The sequence below is a fragment of the Populus alba genome, chromosome 6 (assembly GCF_005239225.2).
Source record: "Populus alba chromosome 6, ASM523922v2, whole genome shotgun sequence".
Lineage (NCBI taxonomy): Eukaryota > Viridiplantae > Streptophyta > Magnoliopsida > Malpighiales > Salicaceae > Populus > Populus alba.
The window spans coordinates 12,586,284-12,611,192 of record NC_133289.1 but is presented as its reverse complement, the minus strand read 5'-3'; the positions used below and the strand labels follow the sequence as shown (position 1 = coordinate 12,611,192).

Below are 24,909 nucleotides of genomic sequence, written 5' to 3'. Positions count from 1 at the left end.
AATAAAAAAATTAAATAGCTCTACTAGATATGAAATAATATATCTTGATTTATATTTATCTAACAATTTTTTTTAATTTAATTTTTAACTAGCCTTATAATACGCACTAGGCCATGTATATGATTTTTAATGCAATAAAAAATATATCAATATTATAAATGTGTTTTATTATGTCATAATATTTTTAATAGGAAACACAAAGATGCTGTTTACTTTTAATAAAATAAATTAAAAAAAATACATGAATCAATAAATAAAGAAAAAAGTTATTATTACTAATTAAATACTAAATGAAAAGATAACCTTTTTTTTTCTAAATAAGTATGCAAATACTTAATCTCAAATTTTCTTTTTAGTTTATACATTTTTATTTTTATTTTATCTTAGAGGTTATTTTTTCTTATCAAGAATAAATAATTTTTATTTTTATAAATATATCATAATTTATTTATATCAAATATATATAAAAACTTAAAGATAAATTGCGGTAATAATTTTTGAGACACTATAAAAATACATACTATTAGTTAAAAAAGATGAATTAAACAAGCAGGCTAGTTAAATTTACTAAATGGTTTTATTTTTAATTTTTATTTTTTTCAGATATTAATACTTTAAAGAATTGTTTTTTAGAAGTAAAAATCATCGACTTGATTCAACTGTATTAAGATGGGAAATTTAATCTCGTTATACTAAAATTGATTTGAGGACACAACCATCAACGGTGATGGCAAAAAGGAGACCCAAGCCAAACAAGGCCAGTACTCTCTTCCTGCCATTCTCGGGGTCAAGATAAAATAACAAGTACAAAATTAGAAAAAAAAAAAAAACACGTGGCACTAGCAAACAACGTAAAAGTTAAAACACACAGTTTTGCACATTGAATACAAAAAAAATAAAAATAAAAAAAATAGAGAGTGACCGTTTCCTCCACCTCATCAAAATCTGGTAGGCCGCCAACACTATCATATAGAAGAACACAAAAAAGAAAAAGAAAATCCAATTCAATTACACAAATTTTTTTTTTGGGTTCTAATTCCACTTTATTGGGAAAATCAAATCCCATTAGCCTGCATCTACCATCATCTCTCCTTTTTTCACATTTTTTGGGCATCCATTTTCTGTATATACGGTGGTTTTGCAGGCTAAAACGAGGTAATCTAGATACAATTTTGCTCTTAAATTCCCTCATCTTTTTATTTATTTCTGATATTCTTGGCAGTTTTATGGTGAATTTTTTATAAAAATGCAACACAATATATTCACAACAATGCGTAGCTTAAAACTCTCGGAAGGATGTAAAGCAACTCAAGTTTATGCTTTCAATCCAACCGGCGGAGAAGCCGATGGCGGTGGTTATGGCGGTAAAGTCGGAGGGAAGTTCTTACAACATCTACAAGATCTAAGAGCTAATTCAATTCGGACGAAATCGAGTCGAAATTCCCATCCACCGACTAACCATAACCAAACGACAAGAACAAATGTCTCTGTCGAAAGTTTATTGCCAGCTGGTCTTCCGACCGTTGATCTCATCGAGCCAAAGATTGAGCCTTGTCTTAAATCTGTGGATTTCGTCGAATCATTAGCTGATGTCTATACAAAAGTCGAGAATTCTTCGCAACTGGAGAAATCAGACAGATTTCTTGAGCAATGTGCGGTGTTCAAGGGCTTGTCTGATCCGAAATTGTTTCGGAATAGTCTAAGGAGTGCGAGGCAGCATGCTGTGGATGTGCATTCCAAGGTTGTTTTGGCTTCGTGGTTGAAGTTTGAGAGGAGGGAGGATGAATTGATTGGTTTGTCGGCTATGGATTGCTGTGGAAGAAATTTAGAATGTCCTAGGGCCTGTTTGATGTCGGGATATGATCCCGACTCAGTGAAGGATCCTTGCATGTGTTTGAGATGGCAGCCGGAGGAGGATGTTTCGATAGGGGATGAAGAATACTTGACTTTTGATGCTGATGAGGATGGTGGTGGTGATGATGAATGTGATATGTCATTTTGCATTGGTGATGATGAAATTAGGTGTGTAAGATATAATGTGGCATCACTTTCTAGACCTTTTAGAGCAATGTTGTATGGGGAGTTTAAGGAATCCTGGAGGGAGAAGATAAATTTTACGCAGAATGGGATATCGGCAGAGGGAATGAGAGGGGCGATGGTGTTTAGCCAGACGAAAAGATTGGGCACGTTTGATCCAAAGATTGTTTTGGAGATTCTTTCTTTGGCAAACAGGTTTTGCTGTGAGGAATTGAACTCAGCTTGCGATGCTCATTTGGCATCCTTGGTTTGTGATATGGAGAGTGCCGTGATTCTAATTGAGTATGGATTGGAGGAGGGTGCAAACCTTTTGGTGGCAGCTTGTTTACAGTTGTTTTTGAGAGAGCTTCCATTTTCAATGAACAATCCTTATGTGATGCGACTGTTGTGTGGATCTGAGGGTAGGGAGAGATTGGCTTCGGCTGGCCATTCTTCATTTTTGTTGTATTATTTTCTGAGCCAGATTGCTATGGAGGAAGAGATGAAATCTAACAACACTGTGATGCTTTTGGAGAGACTGGGAGAGTGTGCAACCGAAGATTGGCAGAAACAGCTTGCCTATCACCTCTTAGGTGTTGTTATGCTCGAAAGAAAAGAGTACAAAGATGCCCAGAACTGGTTTGAAGAAGCAGTTGAAGCAGGTCATATATACTCGTCGGTGGGTGTTGCAAGGGCTAAATACCATCGAGGCCACAAGTATTCAGCATACAAGATGATAAACTCGCTGATATCTGTTCATTCACCAGTTGGTTGGATGTATCAAGAGAGGTCTTTGTATTGTACTGGGAAGGAAAAATTGATGGATTTGAACACAGCAACTGAATTGGATCCAACACTTCCATTCCCATACAAGTGTCGGGCTGTTTTGTTGGTGCAGGAGAACAAACTTGAATCAGCCATCTCAGAACTCAATAAATTATTGGTTTCAAGGTCTCTCCTGATTGCCTTTGAATTACGGGCCTGGATTTCTATGGCATTGGAGGATTTTGAAGGGCTCTCAGAGATGTCCGGGCACTTTTGACTATGGATCCAAATCACATGATGTTTTTATGGGAAGAAGCATGGTGACCAACTAGTAGAACTCCTCCGTCCCCTTGTTCAGCAATACAGTCAGGCAGACTGCTGGATGCAACTGTATGATAGATGGTCCTCTGTTGATGATATAGGCTCCCTAGCTGTCGTACACCAAATGCTGTCAAATGGCCCCTGGAAGAGCCTTCTACGGTTCCGACAATCTCTCCTCCTTTTACGGTGATAATTCATAAATCTTACCAATGCTTTGCTTAACTGTATTAATCAGTTCTAATTCTTTCTGTTCATAATGCATTTTGTGCCCTAGTAAGACATGCTATTTGAAGTTTTCTAATTGACATCATGTACTGTCATCATTCTAGCTACAAGTTCATGTCAATGCACTGGCCTTGAACTTAATTCCATCTTATATTTCCATAATACTTGTATTCAATCTTGCAATTACAGAAATTGTTGGTAGACTTCTATTGCATATGTTATGTGCATAACTTGTATTGACTTAAATTGTTTGATGCAACATTTTTTTTAATTAAATAATTGAAACATTGTACTGCAAACTTTACACACAAGCATCAAGGTGGTCTAGCATTCATATCCATAGAATGGACTCCAATGGTCATGCATGGAACTGTGATGATATAATTGGTAGATGTAATTCAAAACATCAACCACTGTCCCATCTCGTCCATACCTGCTTTCCTTCCATGACTCCCCTACAGTCCAACATAACATAAAGTAGGTGTATATAAGGTGGAAAAGCAATGAAGAAAAAAAAACAAGATAATGTTTACAAGTAATTATGGTCATGGAGGAGGATACAGCTAATGCAATAGTGGTTGCCACTGGAAGCTCTTGCTTAATATTTTATTCTATCATCTTATGATGTGCACTCAGTTGTCTGTGTTGATGTAGGGAAGATTGAATTTCTATTCAAAGAAGCACTTTGTGATGAGCCAACGTTTAAAAAGTGTAGGATTCTGGAGCTCAGAGTTCATAAGAGAAAGGGGTCTGGACGGTAATAACATTATTGGAATTTCTGGGCAGCAGCTTAACACAGAGATCGAGGTTTTCCTTAAATGGTTTAATTAGCATGGAAAGAGTTCGAAAAATATGTAGGAATATAGGTTAACACTGATTTAATGATGGGACGAGTTTAGATGCTAATTATAGAGAAAAAAGAAGGGAAATTGGTGGCTATTCTGATTCCCTATGAACAAGAACAATATCTGAAGTGCTGTAGTGAAGGAAAAACAAGAAAAGGCAACTTAGAGAAAAGAGAAGTGAAAATGCTCTACTCCTGCATACCTTCCAAAATCAAATCAATATTTTCATAATTTCATTATCGAAATCCTTATCTGTTTTTAATGAAGCGGTCCTGGACCACTGACCTCAGTTAGAAGCTAGGAAAGGATTCCAAATTTATGCTGAAACTGCAAAAGCAAAGACAGAAGATTTATGGAAAGAAGTATTTCTTTGTCATGAAAGGTTGGAATAAGATCTATCGTCAGAGTTTAGAACCTGTAACAATGTGATGGAAACTTTTCCTTTCTCTTGACATCTAAAGCATTAATCATTACTTTTTATGAGTAAGGTTTTCATGCTAATATATATTAATGGTTTGGTTACAAGTTAATGTTTTCGTATTCAAGCATTGAGTGCTCTTCTGGTCCTTTTGCTTTGTCACTTTTTTCCTTCTCCTGGTCCCTTTGTCATGGATGCTAAGTATCTAGGAAAAAAGGAAATATAAAAGACAATGTCTCTGTGATATATTCACAATTGCTATTAATGTGGATAACTGAGTCTAGGATACAGAAGAGTTTCTTATCCCCAAACCTTATTCTTTTTTTGGACCATTCTAAATATTTTATTATATCTATATTAATGGAACCTTTTGTTTCTCAATGGTATAGGCTAAATTGTCAAAAGGCTGCAATGCGTAGTTTGCGGTTGGCTAGAAATTATTCTACTTCCGACCATGAAAGACTTGTCTATGAAGGATGGATCTTGTATGACACTGGAAATCATGAAGAAGCACTATCCAAGGCCGGGGAGTCTATTTCAATTCAGAGATCGTTTGAAGCTTTTTTCCTTAAAGCATATGCTTTAGCAGATTCAAGTCTTGATCCTGAGTCCTCAAAGTATGTTATTCAACTTTTGGAGGAAGCTCTTAGGTGCCCTTCAGATGGCCTTCGGAAAGGACAAGTGAGTAACAACTTTGATGCAATTCTATTGCTCTGAATGCACCTCAATATTGTTTAAGTTGGGTAATTTTGCCATCCTCCAGGCACTGAACAATCTTGGGAGTGTATATGTTGATTGTGAGAAGTTGGATCTTTGCTGCTGACTGTTACATGAGTGCACTTGAGATCAAGCATACAAGAGCACATCAGGTCTGGCACGTGTACATCATCTAAAAAAATCAAAGGAAAGCAGCATATGATGAGATGACAAAACTGATAGAAAAAGCTAGGAATAATGCTTCAGCTTATGAGAAGCGTTCAGAGTATTGTGATCGTGACATGGCAAAAAGTGATCTTAGCATGGCAACACAACTAGATCCACTAAGAACATATCCATACAGGCACAGGGCAGCAGGTAAGCTCCATGACAACATCTACTTTCTTTGAGATTGTTATTCACAATCATTCATCAATGATTATGCTATAAATCTTGGAAACCGTGAACTAACCACTGAAAACTATGAAACTTTGGGTGTTGAAGTTGCAGAGATATTCTAATTCTTAACTGAAAATTGTTTAAACATCATTGACTGGAGGACTGAATGTAGTCCTGTTAGAGATTCTTTGCTGATAGAGTGGTCTAATGGTAACCTTTCCAGCCTCCTGTTGAAGTATTCCCTCTGGTCATCTTGAAACTAGTTTTCATTAAAAAAGAAGAAGAAAGAACAGAGAAATAGTCACCACTGTTAGGCTGATTTTCATTGGAGAATATGTCGGCATTTGATAAAAGATCAGTTTGCTTGTGTAGTTTGCTAGAGGTTTAATAGCTCTCAATTTTTGTTTGAAGAGATCTGCATCTCGAGATCCTTATTGAAGAGCCTTTCAACTAAAAAACTGTTTTCACCTTGTTGAGACATTTGTTTTATCTATGATCTTGTCATATAAATAGAAATTTGTGGCTCCTTAATTATTTAAAATCCAGTCTCCTACTCTGAGCTTTAATAAATGGTTGGCTTCAAAATGCACCCCTGACATCCTCCTGCATAAATTGGTGCTTATTGATCTAACTGCAGGGTGTTTGACTAGAATGACCGGGGTTCAAAGTTGTCTCATTAGATGAGATTACATCTATAGTTAAACGTCAGATTAATTGAATGATGGATTCTTCTAGGCAAAGAAGTTACACTATTTGTTTGTATTGAAGAATGCATGCTTTGACTGCTATCTCTGATATGCTTCTGAAGTATGCATGGCCAGTTCCTTGTTTTTTTGTTTATTCCAAAAGCCTACATTTTCAGGTCGTCTTGATTAATATTAGCATAATCAGATGAAAGCACTTGATTTTTGCTTCAAAGTTATTAGAAGAAGTTAGTTTGGTTTTTGTTTCTTCTTCTTTCAGAATACATGTTTTCTGTTGACTTTAAAGTTAGCTGGTCATATTTTGGCTTCAGGCTAACGATCTAACTGAAAAACACTTCTATATTAAACTATTGGGATTATCATTGCATTTTGTGTAGTTGGAATTCAGTGTGGATTATGTGAGTGAATACACATTTAATTTTAAAATACTAAGACTAATTCTGTGCCATTTCAGTTTTAATGGATGACCACAAAGAAGTGGAAGCCATAAAAGAGCTTACAAGGGTCATAGCTTTCAAGCCAGACTTACAGCTGCTGCATCTTCGAGCAGCATTTATGATTCATGGGTGATAATGGCTCCACCCTTCGAGACTGTGAAGCAGCTCTCTGTCTTGATCCCAATCACAAAGGTACATCGAGCTCTATAAGAGAATACGGCAGGGTAATGAACAAGAAAATGAGAACCAGAAGTCCATGCTTGTTATCTTTAGTATCTGGGCAATCACATCATTGCCACCACATTTTCTTATATTTGGTACTAGAAAGGCCAGTTTTTCCTAGATTTTTTTTTTGGATTTTCTCCATAGTGACGCAGACATCCTGGTGGCCTTTCGTGAAAGGAATTTCAGAGGGAGAAAAGGGATATTTGAATTTGACAAGAAAGGGATTGTACAAAAAGTGGGATAGCTTGTAATGTATGTAATATCCTGCCACTGCCCTATATTTCACTTCAGCAAAGATTGAAATGAATGTATCATTGTTGAAAGAACATGTGTATGAATGGCAGCTTATGCTGAGGTCTGCCTTGTTAAGAGGCTTACAGATTAAACTGATTTTTAACTGATTTTTGCTGAATTCATACTGTAGTGTCTATTGTTCTTTGTGCTTCACAATTTTGTCAATAAAATTCATACCCAATTTTCCACGTCTCTGTTTTCAGGACTTATTTTACTTCCTTTTTCTTTGTAGTTTTCATGGATATATCAGATTTTAGACTCTAGAACATCTAGAAATCATTGCTAGATAAATTGTTCTCAAACTCAGTAGCCATAAAGTTTGCTATGCCAGTTAGGATCCCTAATTGTTGAAATTAACACAAATGGTGCTGAACTACTACTTTAATCACTTGGCGAGAAAGGAATCTTTCCTACTTTTGCCTGTGAGCATTTCATAAGGTGGAGATGAGGGAGCAACGTGTTGATGTTAATCGTCCCAGAAAGCTGAACTCAAACTGCCACTCTTATCGACTAGGCGGTCACACTAGTAATGGAGAAATTTATTGTGCAACAAATTCACAAGCTGCTTTGCAGGATACGAGTGATAGGATCCGATTTTTGTTGGGAACAATCTCCTGGCAACCCCAGGGATAGGGATAGAGATGATATCCAGGAAGCAGAAACTCCTCTGCGGACGCTCCCACCATGCAGTTGTCATCTACAAAAGGCAGCAGCAAAAAACGGTGATCACAGTTGTATCGTCAACTTGATGATCGTGATGATGGATGTGATGCCGTTGATGACGGCGATGATGGTGGAGAGGTTGATGTGTTTTCAAATGCTATTATCATCGACAGAAGCAAATAGATATTGCACAGAAATCTGTGGAAGGGCACGGATTAGACAGGCTAAATTTAGAGTGTGGACTCAGCTGAAAACCGGTCTCTAAATTTCACGATGGAGCGGTTTCTTCCAGATATCACTGCATTAGCTGCATCATCTGCGCTTTGCGCGTTGAATAATTCTGATAAGAAGCTTCCCTATCCATACAATTATTCAGAGGAGTACGTTTCAAGAACAGTCGGACGATCATATCCTTCACATAAAGGCTGTGGCCTAGAAGTTCTACTCCATGGTGCATGGAGCACAAGCTCTGTGGTGTAAAGAGTTTTGTTGAGACAGGTCTCACCAAAAGTTCATCCTCAGTATTGTTCTACAAAATAAAAATAGAAAGGGTACTAACCCAGAAAAGAAAGAAAGAAAAAATCTCCAAATCAACAGAAACCCCAAAAACAAAATGTTAAGCAGTTCATGAGGTGGCCATTTCCATCCCCAAAAGGAAAGCCCAATCAAGCCCATTGAATTTAAACGTTGACACGCGTGCGACATGATTCACACATGAGAGAATTAAAAAAGCTAGGGTTTTTGAAGTCGGGCAGCAGTGGGGCATCCAAAAAACCCTGCCCGTTGTGTTTTTTCCTTTTTCCACGCTAATTCATTTACCTCCTGGCTCCGCTTCTTTCATTCCATTCGAAAATAACAACGACAACAGCAATAACATTTCTTCCAAACCCTGAAATCAATCAATCGAACAGTTTCTTCATTGAAGTCCGTCTCTCCCTTCCCTCTCTCTGTTTACACTTCTCTCCATCTTCAACAACGAAAGAGCAGGTCACGCTTTTTTTAGTGCCGACGGTTTCCCTCTGATTTAAGGTACTTTATTTTTGTTTCTGTTTTTATTCTAATCACTAGTTCTTCTGTGAGGGATTTTTTATGGTGTTACTTTGAGGGCTCCTTTTCTGTTTTTCTTTAGTCGACTGTACATTTTTTCTTGTTTCGTGCATTTTTTTTTGCAGTATTTGAGTGTGTAATTTTTGGAGAAATCAATGTTTGTTTCATATTTAGTGTTTTTAATTGAGTGACTGAGATTAAAAAAAGTAGTTTAGAGTTTTTTTTGTTGAGTAATTTTATTATTTGATCAAGCATTTGCTCTTCGAAGAAGATTGTCGATTTCGCATTTTTTTTAAAATAAAAAACCCAGTTTATGAATTTGTATATGGTTGAAGAAGGCTGTGACTTTCTGTTATTTGATCTGATTTTGCCAAATCAGTTCGTCTGGACTGTCATGATTACTTACCTAAATCTGGTAGAATCTATATATATATATATATATATATTATATTTTTTTTTTGTGGTAATTGAAGTAAGATATTGTTGGGACTGCTTGATTAATCTTGTTGATATTTAGATATGCAGGATCTACAAATCATATTTTATATGTAATGAATGCGTGCATATTTTGTAATGGATTTAGGATTTTGTACTGCCTTTGTTTTTACAGGTTATGGGGCATTCCTGTAATTAATGTTTTTTCAATCTGTTTCTCTAAATCTCTTCTAAACATTTCATTTGTTTATGGTTTGATTCTGGTTATGATTTTATCTGTTTATTAGCTCGATTTTCAATATAATTTATAAGTTATTGAAATTATTATGGTATCATATAGATGGAACTGAATGTGTTATCTTGTTGATGGATCCGTTGATGTTTATTGATGTAGATTCTACCATGTGCATATACTGTCATGGTATACAATAATTTGGTTTCACCCGTTTTTATGACTCTCAGGATTTGATTGTATTTAATGTTTTTGTCTTTCTTTTCTCATTCCATTCTGTTGTTTACCAAGTTCTTCAATTATTCATTTTACTGCTGTTTGATTTATTGTTACTACTTTCACTGATAGGACTTTGTGTTGTTTTCTCTTGCAGTGTTGAAAGCAATGGCATTGGAGATCACTCAGTTTCTATTGGCTGCCCAATCACCGGATGCAAATATCCGTACTCAGGCAGAGGCCAGTCTTAGGCAGTTCCAAGAGCAGAACTTGCCCCTTTTCCTTCTATCCTTGGCAGTGGAGCTTGCAAACAATGTAAAGCCTTTAGAATCACGTAGATTGGCTGGTATTGTTCTTAAAAACTCTTTAGATGCTAAAGATTCTGTGAGAAAGGAACATCTTGTTCAACAATGGATGACAATTGAAATTTCTATCAAATCACAAATCAAAGACTCACTCTTGAGAACGCTTGGGTCATCTGCATCGGAAGCAAGGCACACTTCTGCCCAAGTAATTGCAAAAGTTGCTTCCATTGAGATTCCACGGAAGCAGTGGCCTGAGCTCATCGGATCATTACTTAATAATATGACCCAGCAAGATAGTCCTGCAGCTTTGAAACAGGCGACCCTGGAAACTCTTGGATATGTTTGTGAGGTGATATCGCATCAGGATCTTGTGCAGGATGAAGTTAACTCTGTTCTCACTGCTGTTGTCCAAGGCATGAACCTTGCTGAACACAGTCATGAAGTACGTCTTGCAGCAACAAAGGCCTTGTATAATGCCTTAGATTTTGCCCAGACCAACTTTGACAATGAAATGGAGCGCAATTACATCATGAAGGTGGTATGTGAAACTGCAATTTCCAAAGAGGCGGATATCAGGCAGGCTGCTTTCGAGTGTCTTGTTTCTATAGCATCAACATACTATGAGGTGCTTGAACCTTATATGCAGACCCTCTTCCAGCTAACATCAAATGCTGTAAAAGGGGATGAAGAGAGTGTTGCCCTCCAAGCAATTGAATTCTGGAGCTCCATCTGCGATGAAGAGATAGAGCTTCAAGAATATGGGACTGTTGAAGGTGGAGATTCTGGGTCTGCTCATTCACGCTTCATAGAAAAGGCCCTCCCATATCTTGTTCCTTTGTTGTTGGATACTATGTTGAAACAGGAGGATCAGGATCAGGATGATAGCATTTGGAATTTATCCATGGCGGGGGGCACCTGTCTTGGTCTTGTTGCTAGAACTGTTGGGGATTCTATTGTGAAACTTGTAATGCCCTTTGTCGAGGGTAATATTCTTAAGCCAGATTGGCATTGTCGCGAGGCAGCCACATATGCATTTGGCTCAATTCTAGAAGGCCCTAGCGTTGAAACATTGCGTCCACTTGTTACTAATGGCTTGGATTTTCTGCTTAATGCAATGAGGGATGAAAATAATAATGTCAAGGACACAACTGCCTGGACGCTTAGTCGTATATTTGAGTTTTTGCACTGTCCTGCCAGTGGATTTTCTGTGATTTCCCAGGAGAAGCTGGAAAGAATTGTAGCTGTCTTGCTGGAGAGTATTAATGATGCTCCAAATGTAGCTGAAAAGGTTTGTGGGGCAATCTATTACCTTGCACAGGGATATGAAGATGCTGGAACAAGTTCCTCGCATCTAACTCAACACATCCCTAGGATAATCTCTGAACTTCTCAAAACTGCTGAGCGGACAGATGGGAGCGACTTTAAGCTCAGGACTTCTGCTTATGAGACATTGAACGAGGTTGTTAGGTCTTCCAATGTTGTGGAAACATCACTAATTATTTTGGAGCTGCTCAAAAGCATCTTGCATAAGTTGGGGCAGACACTAGAGCTTCAAATTATCTCATCAGATGATAGAGAGAAGCAAGGGGACTTGCAAGCTTCCCTTTGTGCTGTTATCCAGGTGATCATCCAAAAGCTTAGCAGCACTGATGAGACCAAGCCCAGTATACTTCAGGCAGCAGATCCAATTATGTTTCTGTTCCTCAGGGTTTTTGCTTGCCGCAGCTCTACTGTGCATGAGGAAGCAATGCTTGCAATCGGTGCACTGGCTCACGCCTCTGGTCCAGAATTCGAGAAGTATATGCCTGAGTTATACAAATACCTAGAGATGGGGCTACAGAATTTTGAGGAGTACGAGGTTTGTGCCATCACAGTTGGGGTGATTGGTGACATTTGCCGTGCACTGGAGGACAAAGTTTTACCATACTGTGATGGGATCATGAACCACCTTGTCTGCAATCTCCAAAGTGCTGAACTCAACCGGTCGGTCAAGCCTCCCATATTCTCCTGCTTTGGGGACATTGCTCTTGCTATAGGCGAGCAATTCTCTAAGTACATTGAGCCTACAGTAGCAATGATGCGAAGTGCTGCTGAGGTCTGTGCTCAGATGGATAATAGTGATGAGGAGTTGATGGATTATGGCAACCAGCTTAAGCGTAGCATATTTGAAGCTTATTCTGGTATTCTTCAGGGATTCAAAGATTCCAAGCCTGAGTTGATGCTGCCGCATGCTGGTCACCTTTTCCAGTTCATAGAATTGGTTTTCAGAGAGAAATATAGGTATCTTGTCTTCTTTCATTTCTTTGCTTCCGCTGCTTCCTTCCCCTTCACTCTCTCTCTCTCTCTCACGCACACACACAGACACTGCATTTATTTGTTCACATCTAATATTCTGTTCCTTGTTGTGCAGGGATGAGAGTGTTACAAAAGCAGCAGTTGCGGTGATGGGTGATCTGGCAGATGCTCTTGGTCCAAACACGAAAATACTGTTTAAAGACAAAGCATTCTGCGTTCAATTCCTCGGCGAGTGTCTCCAATCTGAAGATGAACATCTCAAAGAGACTGCAAATTGGACCCAAGTGATGATTGCTCGTGTTGTTTCATGAGATGGAGCTGAAAAGTTGTTTACGGTCATTGATTGCTTCATCTAGAGAATAGGCACCTTTTTTCCCCGCTCTCTCCTCTTCTAGTTTTGGTAGGCTGTGAGGGATCCCAGAAAGAAATGAGGTCATCTACCCATGTGCAAGCATGGTAGAACTCTGGTTCCTTTAATGTATCCACTAATCGGTGGTCTATTGAGTCATTTTAAAGTCCTTTTTCTCCAGCTACATGCTCACGAATCATTCTCTAATTGCTTCATTCTTGTATGCAATGCACTCCGAGTTTGAATCAACGTGGTGTTGTGGGTTTCAGCAATCTCTAAAAATTACTTAAAATTGAGATTTTAGGGTTATTTTCAAATTGAAATTTGATTTGGTGAACATATATATGTTGGGTTTTCAGTGATTATAAAACAGTGAATAATTCACAACATAGACCAGTGCAGTATATGGTAGGGCAGAATCAAATGGGATAAATTAAAATTATGGAGCTAAGAACTTCTTTAGTCCTGAACGTTAGGGTTTGATTGGGTTTGAATAGTGATTTAAAATGTTTTTTTTTTATTTAGAAAATATATTAAAATAATTTTTTTTGTTTTTTAAAAATTATTTTTAATATTAATATATTAAAACGATTTAAAATATAAAATAAAATTTTATTTTAAATAAAAAAAATTTCTAAATTTTTATAGAAGTGGTTCAAACACTCATTTATTGCTATTAATTCATGTGGTAGGGCAAGTTTAAGTGATATTATTTTAAGTGACGTTATATTTTTGTATTTTTTTCTATACACACACACACACAATTCACGGGTGGACAGTTATTTTTTAAAAATCAAACTATGAGATAACCACATCTAGCACTTTTGGTAAAGCCTTGCAAGTTCAGTTGAGAACAAAAATCATGAGATTGATGCATAACACAGTCAAGAATCAATTTCCTGTTCTGCACGATTGGGAAAAGAAAGAAAATTAAATAACCCTTTTTCAGTGTACATTATCTACTTTTGGTTGGGGGTAACAATAATAATTCAAAATGGTTTTTAATTTAAAAGTATATTAAAATATTTTTTTTATTTTTTAAAAATTAATTTTAATATTAATACATCAAAACTATCCAAAAACATAAAATAAATCTACTTTCTAGAATAGAACTAGAACTATAAGCTGCTAGTATGGAACTACAAACTATAAGCTAAAAAAGCCGATCTATAGAAGGAAGAAGGATTCCGCTACCTGCCGGCATCTATAAAACTACAAGTCATGTGACCGATAGAAGATGAAGGAAATGATCCTGTGATCGTGTTACTGGAAACCGAAACTTCCATAGATTTTGTGCTCCCACGCAGAGAATCAGGAGAGCCCAAATCATCAAATACAGGAAGCTTATCTTCCCAGTTAAGATACCGTATAACTTGTCTCATGGTTGGCCTGGCTTTAGGTTTGCGATGAGAGCAAAGAAGACCCAACCCCAGCACCAACTCCATTTCTTTGACCACGAATGCAGAGTTCAGCTTTGGATCAGCTGCATCGATAATTCTACCCATTCGATGGTATTCAATCACTGAATCTATCAGAATGAAGTTGCTAGTTTCAACGGGTTTTCTGCCACAAGCCACTTCAAGAAGCAAAATACCGTATGCATACACATCGGAGCCGGTAGAAGACTGACCGGTGCGTGTCAGTTCAGGTGCAAGATACCCTATCGTGCCAACAATATTTGTGGTGTGCGACATCGTGCCATGATCATACAACCTGGCTAGACCAAAGTCTCCTAGCTGCCCGTTCATTTCTGCATCTATCAAGACATTGCCTGACTTGACATCTCTGTGAATCACCACTTGCTCCCATTCCTCATGCAAATACAAAAGCCCTGCTGCAACGCCTTTAACAATATTCAATCTTTGCTCCCAGCTCAATACAAAGTTGTTTCTCCGACTGAAGAGGAGACCGGCCAGGCTTCCATTTGGGATGAACTCATAAACTAGGAGGAGGTCATTTTTTGTCTTGCACCATCCTTGGAGATTCACCAAGTTCTTGTGCCGTAAACGTCCCAGGCTTTCAATCTCTGCAGTGAATTCTCTCAAACCCTGGATTGAGTTGTGATTGATCTTCTTAACAGCAACTTCATTTCCATTTGTAGGCAATCTACCTTTGTACACTGCGCCAAACCCACCAACTCCGATGATCTCACTCTTTTTAAAACCCTGAGTTGCTGTATAAAGATCTTGATAGCGAAACCTGTGCGGACACTCCAATTCCCAGTCTTCAAGAGCCTCAGATTGCCGCCACTTTATTTTATACACCGTAAGAAAGAACAGTAGTACAAACAGAAGAGTGGTCACACCGCATAAAGATGCGATAATAACAATCACTGAGGGTCGGAAAGACGATGAATTTTTCTCCTGCAGTGCGATAGGAAGCCGAGAAAGATTTAGTAGAGGGGCTTCTCCCTTGGTGGAAAAACTCCATCCCAGTATGTAATGAGAGCTCGCCTTATTTCCAGTAGAGGCGGAGAAACCAACATACATATCCTCCTTAACATAAGTGCTTAGATCTTGTTGGAAGGAAATGAGTGGTTGAATCGGTTTGTCATGGTCCATGGGAGCTATTGTTACGTTAATACGTTTAGTCACACCATTATATTCGACCCAAGCTTGAATAGGTTTACCACTGTCCAACATCAATTCTTCAGATGAATCAAGCCGGTTTACGTCGTCGTTATAAGCAGCTGGTTTTCCTGCTTTTGAATCCACGCTGTTGATGTTGATTCCGACATGATTGCCTACAGAGTCTGTACTCTTGTTGAATCCATTAACTGTGTCGAATTCAACAGCAAAAATATAGTTGGAGGAGAAACCATCGTTTGTAGAGTTGAAAAGACCAAGGTAATGCCCTGCCTCAGCCTCAGGAAGCCGATCGGAGGGAGATAAGGTGAAAGCAAAGCCGAATCCTCCCTCACCTTTGGATGGAGAGATAATCTGAAAGACAAAAGCTGTGCTGAAGGAAGAAGCATTCATAGACGAAGATGAACTTCTGTTAAGCATCCGTACTTTTTCGGAATAAAATGCATGTCCTACAGCATTTTGCGTTTTGTTGGTGAGCCTTAGTAAACCACTAGGCTTGGTAATGGAAACTTTATCAAGTGTGAAGTTTGCTTCACTTCCATTGAATCCATTGAAGAGGAATTCTACATCTTGAGCCTCAGCAACCATACAAAAGAATAAGAACAACAAAACTAAATAGATCGTCGAGGCCATGGAATTTTGAGAGCTAAGAACTTGCAGCTCGAAAATAATTAATTTAAACAAGTATATTGCTAGCTTAAACAAAGAGATGGGACATAAAACCCCCAAGAAGTTTGGCTAGAAAGGCTAAAAAGTTTTCAATTCTATCTTATCTCAAGAGCATGTGGCGTAGCAAGTGCAAGGAATAATAACAAGTCTTATATTTGCTCAAACAAGATGATGCAATGTAAAAACCCCAAAGAAAATTATTCATGGAAAGACTTGAAATTGTCAAAGTCAATCTTAATTAGGACAGGCGAGGTAGTGTAGGAAATGCATAGTGATGCTGAGACCTGTGAAGATACTCTATAAAAAGCTTTACACGGTTGGTTGACTCGCTAATATTACACCTAAGAATATAATGTTGTGGACTTGATGCTTAATTTATTGCCCAGTACGCATGGTTTCTAGATGCCCGTAATTTTGACTTTTTTTTCCCTTTCCTTGCGTACAGGAAAAATCAATCATCCTTTTCAGAGATATGAATCCGAAAAAAACTAGAAGATGTAACTGGTTGATCAAATCTGGATGATTCGATCGAATAACTTGAAACCCCAGGTAATCCAATCCGGGTGTATTGATTTATTTTTTTAAACATATATATATATATATATATTTTCATTTTTTAATAAATTCTAAAAATATATTATTAATTTATAAATACTTAGCCTCACATTTATTTTTGTATGAACTACAACTCATGAATTGTTTCTTAACATTTTAACATATGATAACTATATATATATATACCTAGTTTACGTTTATATGGACTGTTTTATAACTTTTTGACGTGGGATATCTATAATATAATTCTTATACTACTTCATGCTTCATTTATTTTTTATAGCTTATATTCACATAGATTGTTTCTTAACTTTTTAATATAATATAACTATATACTACACTTCATGCCTTAATTTTTTTTTTATAACCTACATTCACATGAATTATTTCAAAAATCTTTTCATGTGAAATATTAAAACATCAAACATAATTTTTTTTTTTTATTTTTTCCGGGTTGATCCGAGTCAACTCGTGTGACTCGAGACCTGGCCACTTTCTTGGGTTAACCCTAAACCGAGTTTAATAAATACGATTATTTCTAGAGTTATGACTAGATAATTGGTTCGCGCCACGCTGTGGGTAAGGTTAATTCTTGCCAATATAAAAAAAGATGCTCATGCGATATCAACGTTTGAAAAGGAATACGAAAAATCTAAGAATTTGGTAACCAAAAAAGGTCACATTAATTTGCTGTTAGAGCAATGACCAGGAAACAAAAAAAACACAATATTATAGGATTAAATAATAAAAAAATAATTCTAAAAAAATCTTGCAAGGTGAAAAAATAACAATAATAAAAAACGTAGGGAAAAAACTCAAGAAGGATCAAATTGTATAAAAAAAATTAAAACCCCATCTTAAATAAAACAAATAGTAATTAAAATAATAGAAACCAAATCTGACATAATAAAAAAATCTATTGGGGATGAAATAAAAAAAAAATCCTTAATTTCACAAAATTTTCAAAATAAAAAAAATTATAATAAAGAGAATAAACAAAAAATCTTAAGGAGAACAAACCTCGGAGGTTGATTTGATTTTTTTAAAGGCCAGCAAGAAAATCGAGTAGGAGAGAGGAGAAAAAAAAATAAAATGCCACATGTGCTAAATCAACAACAATTATACCACACACGCCACTTGTTCATGAAATTAAAAGGGAGATCGAGACGCTTCAACCAATGTCCTCAAAGTAAGATTCTGGTATCAGACAACACCACATGTGTTGTCCAAACCTTCTTGTTTTCAATGATAACAAAGTAATTGAATTATAAGAAAAATATATATATATATATAAAAAAATTATTTAACTTGTTTATTATTGTAATGACTGGCACGTCGTTGTAAAATACCTCTATACCCTAAAACAAAGTTAAATAAATTTGCAAACCAAAGACAAATTAGTAATTTTAATGTGGGAATCACAATAAAATGTGAACTGTTTTAGGATTTGTTATTATATAGGCTTTACATATAAGCCACAACATAAAGTCTTTGTAGGAAATAAATATGTTTATGTGAGCCTATTTGACCGCTAATGCATAGATATTATTCATCGCTTAGCAATCACATGCTTCCCTTTCATCGACTAGCATTGTCGGGCTACGTTTCCTAGCTCGTTGTACAATCATCCTCCTATCTTTGACTTCTAAAAGGTTTTGTAGTTTTTTCTTAGTTTTTTATTTATTTATTTGTGGTCCCAATAGAATCAATTCCTAGCAATAAATTTGATGAGAATGATGTCGTACAGCGTTTGAATTATGATAAATCAAAATTGAATAAGGTTTTGTAGTTTTTTCTTATTTATTTATTTATTTATTTGTGGTCCCAATAGAATCAATTCCTAGCAATAAATTTGATGAGAATGATGTCGTACAGCGTTGAATTATGATAAATCAAAATTGAATTAAGCCTAATTATCTTGAATTTTTTCTTAAAATATTGTATATTTTTTTCTTTAGATTCTCTTTGTTTTGTGTTTTTATTTTTTTTTAAATTCAAATTTTTTATTTATTTTAAATTATTTTTATGTGTTTTTAGATTATTTTAATACATTCATTTTAAAAATAAAAAATATATTATTTTAATATAATTTATACAAAACAATATAAAAACAATCATTACAATAATACTATACTAGCCTTTAATTTAGTATTATTATTATTATTATTATTATATTATTATTATTATTATTATCATGTCAGCATCATTATTAGACGTTGACCTTAACCAAGAAAATGTTGAGCTATTAACAACCCTGAAACGCGTATACACTTTGGGCTAGATCCCAAGGGCCAAGGCTAGGCTTTATATTTGTCATTTTGAAACCATAATATTTCCCTCGGTTCGGGATATAGCAATACACAACTTAGGGTTAGGCCCATTAGTGGACAAAAACCATTTCAAAAATAAATTTGGCATATGCAATACATAATAATAATGAACCCTAACATAGTAAAAAAAAAAAAAAAAAGGGTAAAATAGCACAACCCAAAAATTACTTAGGGTTCTAACATATTGTTTGAATTATATGTTTTGTCTATGATTCTCGTGTTGCACTTAACATGTATAGCAAGTAAGTTGCAGATAACATCTATGATTTGATTAAAAAAACATTTAATGAGAAGATTTTTCCAACCAATAACTCTAAAAAAAATAAAGAAAAAATTCACAATTCAAATAACTAGTTTTTTCCAATCTTAAAACACAATTCACATAACTAACATATAACTTCAGTTATAATTAATATAATTATTCAAATGATCAATATAACGTAACATTTTATTAAAATTAAAATAATTACATATACTTATATTTTTATAATTCTCATAAAATATAAAGCAACTACATCTATAAATCACCTCAGATTGTGGAAAGGTTTGAAGCACCACCCTAACTTATCTAACTCGAGACGAGTCTATAGCATATGTGTAGGGGTCATGATTAATATCACCTCATCTTGTGGATAGGTCTAAGATATTTGTGGACAAACCTACACCACCATCCCAACACATCCAACTCGAGAATAAGTTTGTAGCATCCAAGTAGGTTTAGATAGAGATCTTTAGTCAATGACTCAAGTTATAGTGGCAGTAGTAGTGGTCAAAGCTATAATTAGAGTTTAGTTTAAATTGCAACTCTTTTGTTTTATTTGGAGACAGTTCTTCATATTAAAACTGTAAAGGAGGCCATACTAGCATAGAATGCTATAGGAGGACCGATGCTTGTTTCAGTTGTGCCCAAATAGGTCATAAGATTCACGAGTGCCCTAGGAGTTGGATGTCAGCTTCAAGAGCATCTACTTCAATTCAACCTCCTTTCAGATATCATCAACAAGCTGGTCTGTGGATCATGATGATAGAGATTTTGGTGGTTATGGTTAAAGAGGACGAGGTGCAGGTGATAGAGGCTAGATACAACAAGGCTAAAGGCATGTTAAAATCTTTGCCTTAACTCAATAGAACGTTTAAGTATCCAATATAGTTGTTTCAAGTAATTTTTTTATTTGCTCTTTTGAAACAAAAAGTCTTGTTTGATTAGAGTGCAATTCATTTGTTTGTGTCCTCATATTGTTTTATGATATTAGATAGACAACCAACTCTGGTAGGATCCTTCTTTTTAATCTCCACTCCTTTAGATGAGTTAGCATTATGGAGTATGTGTATATAGATTGTGGAATAGAGATTGAAGATATGATCTTTATGAAAGATTTACATGTCTTGGATATGGTCAATTTAAATGCAATGATATTCATCGTCTCTTTGCGAATCTTGAATCTTGTAACTTTGAGGTTGATGCTGCAAGCATGGATGATATTCAGATAGCATTCCTTTTCCCCATGCTCCCAAAAAACCAAAGTAAAAGGTGATCACATCGAAACTTTGAAAGAACATTCTTAAAGAAGAAAAAAGAAACAAAATCTGAAGATGGAAATGCAACCTGACACTCTATGGTATTGTTAGAATCTAGAATAGCATTTCCCCAGGGAACCAGTCTGAGATTGAGAATGGTCATGAGATCAGTCTCCAGGACCTGAGCTAGAGGGTCTGCTATGAAACTGTTGCAATATGGACACAGAAATTCATAACACAGAGACATTGTGACTTTCTCAGAATTGCGGGAAATTCTCCTGGACCAAACATGAGGATCTGGTGACTTAGGAATACCATACTCAGAAGAATCGGAGGGGGTGACAAACAAGAATAGCAGAGAAGGGAGAACAAGGAAAGAGAGTAATGGAGAAGAAACCGTTTCTTTTTTTATAGTTTAGTACATTGAAGCTTCAATGTCGTGTGGGGTATTTATAGGTGTGGCAAGTGATCAATAATATTTCTGTCCCTGTCAGAAATGGGACACATAATGCCTACCCTTAATGTTCTGTTAGTAGTTGTTGAAACCCATCTAATATTTTTCCTTTTTAACAGCTCTAATGTGGCTTAACTACTCGAGCATAATAATCTGATACCCCTCAAATGGGCTTGATTTATTGAAGCATTAACGACTCATTCGTGGTTTTTAAAAAGTTCTTTGTATGTTTTGATTTCTCCTCTTCATTTTTATCAGCTTTAGTAAAACGGAGACATCAAGCATTCCTTAAGGACCTGCAGGCAGTTGATAGAAAGTTCAGAGTTTTGACATGGGATTAATGTCCGCAAATACTTTAGCCACCGACCAACCTGATATTCTATCATTTAAGGTAAGAGCCTCACCAAATCATTTGATGAAATCAACAATGGAATGTCGTGCTAAGCAAACTAGAGATGAGCAAATGATCAACATTTAAGTGTCCCCTTTTGCATTCAATGGCTGGTGGTGATGCCATGAAAGTGATTTCATCCATTGAGTTTATGGTATGTCAAGCCATTCTTAATGGTTCAGCACAAGTTAGAGATTGAAAAAGTGAATGGTCTTCAAGTCTTCATGAGTTTACCATAATAACCAAGTACATTTACTCTCCTGTCAATCCCAGACAGGAAACGATAGAGACAGGGAGAATGTGAGAAACAGTGGTGTCTGTCTCCCTCAGCTCTGCTACGAGGAAAGTGGGAGCAGTGGAAGGTAAGAAAGAGAAAGGAAAATGGAGGCTGGGTTGGATAAGGACGGAAGGATTCATTTGCAATTTTTCCCTGGGAGAGAATGTAAAGAGAGCAGAAATCAGCGGCAAGCATTGCTGCTTTGAGTGGGGAGTGACCAGTCCGTGGTCTACATGAGTGATAAATACGGTTGTAACTTGTAGGGTGAAAGACAAGTAGTCGTTTGCTTCAGTTGTTAAGACTTGATCAACTTCAAAACCAGTCAGATAGAATTGATCAAAGCACACGATATTCAAAAAATCCTTAGAAGTCAGAACACAGACAACAGCACATTCCATGGTACCTACCCGCTTGTTGTGTTAGAAAACAGACCCGTCGCCAGCATAACTATATGCACATTGAAGTCACAGTCGAAAGCTCTTCCAAAATCCATAATAAAAAGTATGTTTGGTACCGCACTGTATGCATAAATGATAAACCAGTGCCTCGCTCCAACCCAGAGGCCAGCTCCTCAGCGGCTTTTCCCTATCATTTGTTATTTTATTTTATTTTATATATTTAATTAAGAAAACTCGAGAAATGTAGGCGACAGAATTCATTTGTCAACATTCCCCAGCTCAAGCAAATTCTCGTTTATTTTATCCACCCCTTCCCCCCCCTTATCTTCTTATTTTTTTAATTAATATAGATGTCCGGATCAATTTGTGCATACATTGATTAATTTTACGGTCTTAAGATTAACGATCATATATAAATATTTAGTGACTATCATATTATTTAATAACAGGGTTCAAAACTTGAGATCATAAGGAAGTAAATCTTTTAATTCTAAGCTTTTATTATTGGACCACCTACTAGATAATAAAAAAAAAAAAATCTTTTATCAGCTTTATTCATAGTCTTTTCCTTGATCTTCTCTTTTATTTTGGTTTAAAATTTCTTACTTTTAACTCAGAATTGGGATTTTAGGGTAAAATTTATTTTTATCCTTATAGATTCAATAATTTTACACCTTGACCACTATAATTTAAAAGTTTTTTATAAAAACTATCTAGTGGGTGACCAAGTGGTATGAGTTTGGGATCAAGGGGTTTGCTCCCTCTTTAATCTTAGGTTAAGCCCTGAACTTGTTAATATTGATGGTTATTAGAGACTTACCTAATTGTTAACTTCATGGCTCATGAGGATTAGTCAAGGTGCTCGCAAACTGGCCCAAACACCCCACGTGAATTAAAAAAAAAGTTTTCTATAGTTTAAATATCATCCCTAATCGTTTAAATAGCTCGAAAAGAAAGCTCACTTCTATCATCTCACTTGTACTTTTTCTTAATTATTTTTTTTATCATATAAAGTGAATAAAACTTGAAATATTTACCAGGACAGAACAACCATAGGACTTGATAGCACAGGCATGTATCGTGTTGAAGAAGATTTAATGAGGACCATGCTGCAAAATGTTGCAGTGATAATTAAAATAAACTCAGAGAAGAAACTTATTGCGATAAAAATTACAATTAAATCCTGAGGTTGACTATGCTGATGAGAGACTTGTTGAGGAGCACGCGTGTCGTAGTTCATTTACAATTAAATCAGCAGAAGCTGGGCATAGTGTTTCCTAATAGATAGATGCATTAAGCTTTTCACTGTAATGGATATCATATGATTGCGATGAGGATATGAACATGAAAAGCAAGGAAATGATGAGAACAATGGAGGATAATATCCTGAAATTTATTCCACAGGAACCCTAGTTTTTTGAGAGGAAGGCCTGCCATGTTAATGTAAGAACCATGACAAAGGAATCTAACTTCCATCCATTTTGGAAACAACTTTCTTGTACTTCGATACAGAAATTAGCTGGATGAACTTTATGAAGCTCAATGTCTGACCCATTTAAGAAGATGACAAATTTGTGGTGACACCAGGAACATGTAAATTATCCTCTAATATGACTGCCAAATCCTGGAAATTGTTCCTTTCAACATTAAGTCTATCCGTAAGAAAAAGATGTTTAAGGTAAAGTGATTCCAACCTGGAATCACGTTAAGTATTTAATCATTGGTGCTGGCGTTGTGTGAATGCGACCGAAAACTTCAGAAAATATTTGCTGCCACTAATGATGAATTTTTGGAAGCAAGGTTTACACAGATCATTTTCTTGATCTATAATTATGTTACAGAAATAAGCAGTAGAGTTTGAAAACGGTATAATTTTAGAATGACATAATCACGGTATGAGATTATAAAGCTTGGAGCTGAAGCTGTATTTCAGCGGGAAGCTGATTCCCTTTTCTAATTCTATAATCATCTTCAGAGTCCTGCAGGGCTTTTAGGACAAGTTCGAGGGGTTGGCAGGCCAAGTTTAAGGCAGCTAACACTCCTAAATGCCCCTCTAGGCCTAAATTTGCACTATCGGAATAAAAGGATTGAGTAAATTGATTGAATAATGGACACTAACACCATCAGATTTATAACATCTTATCCCAATTTCTCCCCTTTACACTGGAAATTACTGTGGTCAGGCCATCCGTGTCAATGCTGGTTTTGGAGCTCCCAATCAGAATGATTGCCAAAGCCAGATTAATGTGACATAAAAAGAGCCAACAGTCCAACATTGCAAAACTCAGGCATTGAAAACTGCAACATTTCAATAGCACCATTAAGTATAAGCTAGGAAAGTGTTCGCATATTAATACCACAGTCAGCTAGCCAAAATGCACTAGAATTCTCTTTATTGGTGCCAGAGATGTCATGTTCTTAGCTTCACCTCGGTAGCAAACTGGATGGATAGGATTTTCCTCCTTACTTGAGCTGACATTATTCTGTGGAAGTGATTTGCAGGCATTTGGTATGACATTGCTTTTGTATGCATGCAGATGTAGTGGTAAATTTTTTCATAGTCCTGCATTGAAAGCACGGTTATCACCAGCACACGAGAAAAGACGATAGAAACCAAGGATTAGGGACTAACATTTCCTAGTTGTTTGCTATCCACGACAACCCAAGGCACAAACGTCTGAGGCGGGCTAAGATGTGCAGTTTCAAAACCATATAGAGCTTGAAGCTTGCATATGAATTTTGGTTCAAATGTTAAGCTATAATCAAAGCAAAAGAACAATTGATAGTGTCGAATTACGGAATACTATAGAAGAAATGTTAGAACTGGGAAATCAGAAAGTTAAAA

General features: G+C 36.2%; 2 protein-coding genes and 1 pseudogene across 2 annotated transcripts; 2 read left to right on the top strand and 1 right to left on the bottom strand.

Moving 5' to 3' along the window:
* Positions 1–890: 890 nt before the first annotated feature.
* On the top strand, positions 891–8,488 carry LOC118032491 (ethylene-overproduction protein 1-like; annotated as a pseudogene).
* A 368-nt stretch (positions 8,489–8,856) lies between these two features.
* LOC118032492 (importin subunit beta-1) lies at positions 8,857–13,115 on the top strand. The gene is made up of 3 exons (XM_035037207.2): positions 8,857–9,037; positions 10,096–12,523; positions 12,654–13,115. The coding sequence occupies exons 2-3, from the start codon at positions 10,107–10,109 to the stop codon at positions 12,847–12,849; spliced, it is 2,613 nt and encodes an 870-aa protein (XP_034893098.1). The 5' UTR covers positions 8,857–9,037; positions 10,096–10,106; the 3' UTR covers positions 12,850–13,115.
* Positions 13,116–13,938: 823 nt separating this feature from the next.
* LOC118032494 (probable L-type lectin-domain containing receptor kinase VI.1) lies at positions 13,939–16,420 on the bottom strand. The gene has a single exon (XM_035037208.2). It carries the CDS (start codon positions 16,103–16,105, stop codon positions 14,078–14,080), a length of 2,028 nt encoding a protein of 675 aa, XP_034893099.1. The 5' UTR covers positions 16,106–16,420; the 3' UTR covers positions 13,939–14,077.
* Between the last annotated feature and the right edge of the window lie 8,489 nt (positions 16,421–24,909).

Coding starts and splice junctions, on each gene's coding strand:
- LOC118032492 (XM_035037207.2), top strand. CDS start 10,107: ATGGCATTGGAGATCACTCAGTTTCTATTGGCTGCCCAATCACCGGAT. Junction 12,524..12,653: donor GTTTTCAGAGAGAAATATAG/GTATCTTGTCTT, acceptor CTTGTTGTGCAG/GGATGAGAGTGTTACAAAAG.
- LOC118032494 (XM_035037208.2), bottom strand. CDS start 16,105: ATGGCCTCGACGATCTATTTAGTTTTGTTGTTCTTATTCTTTTGTATG.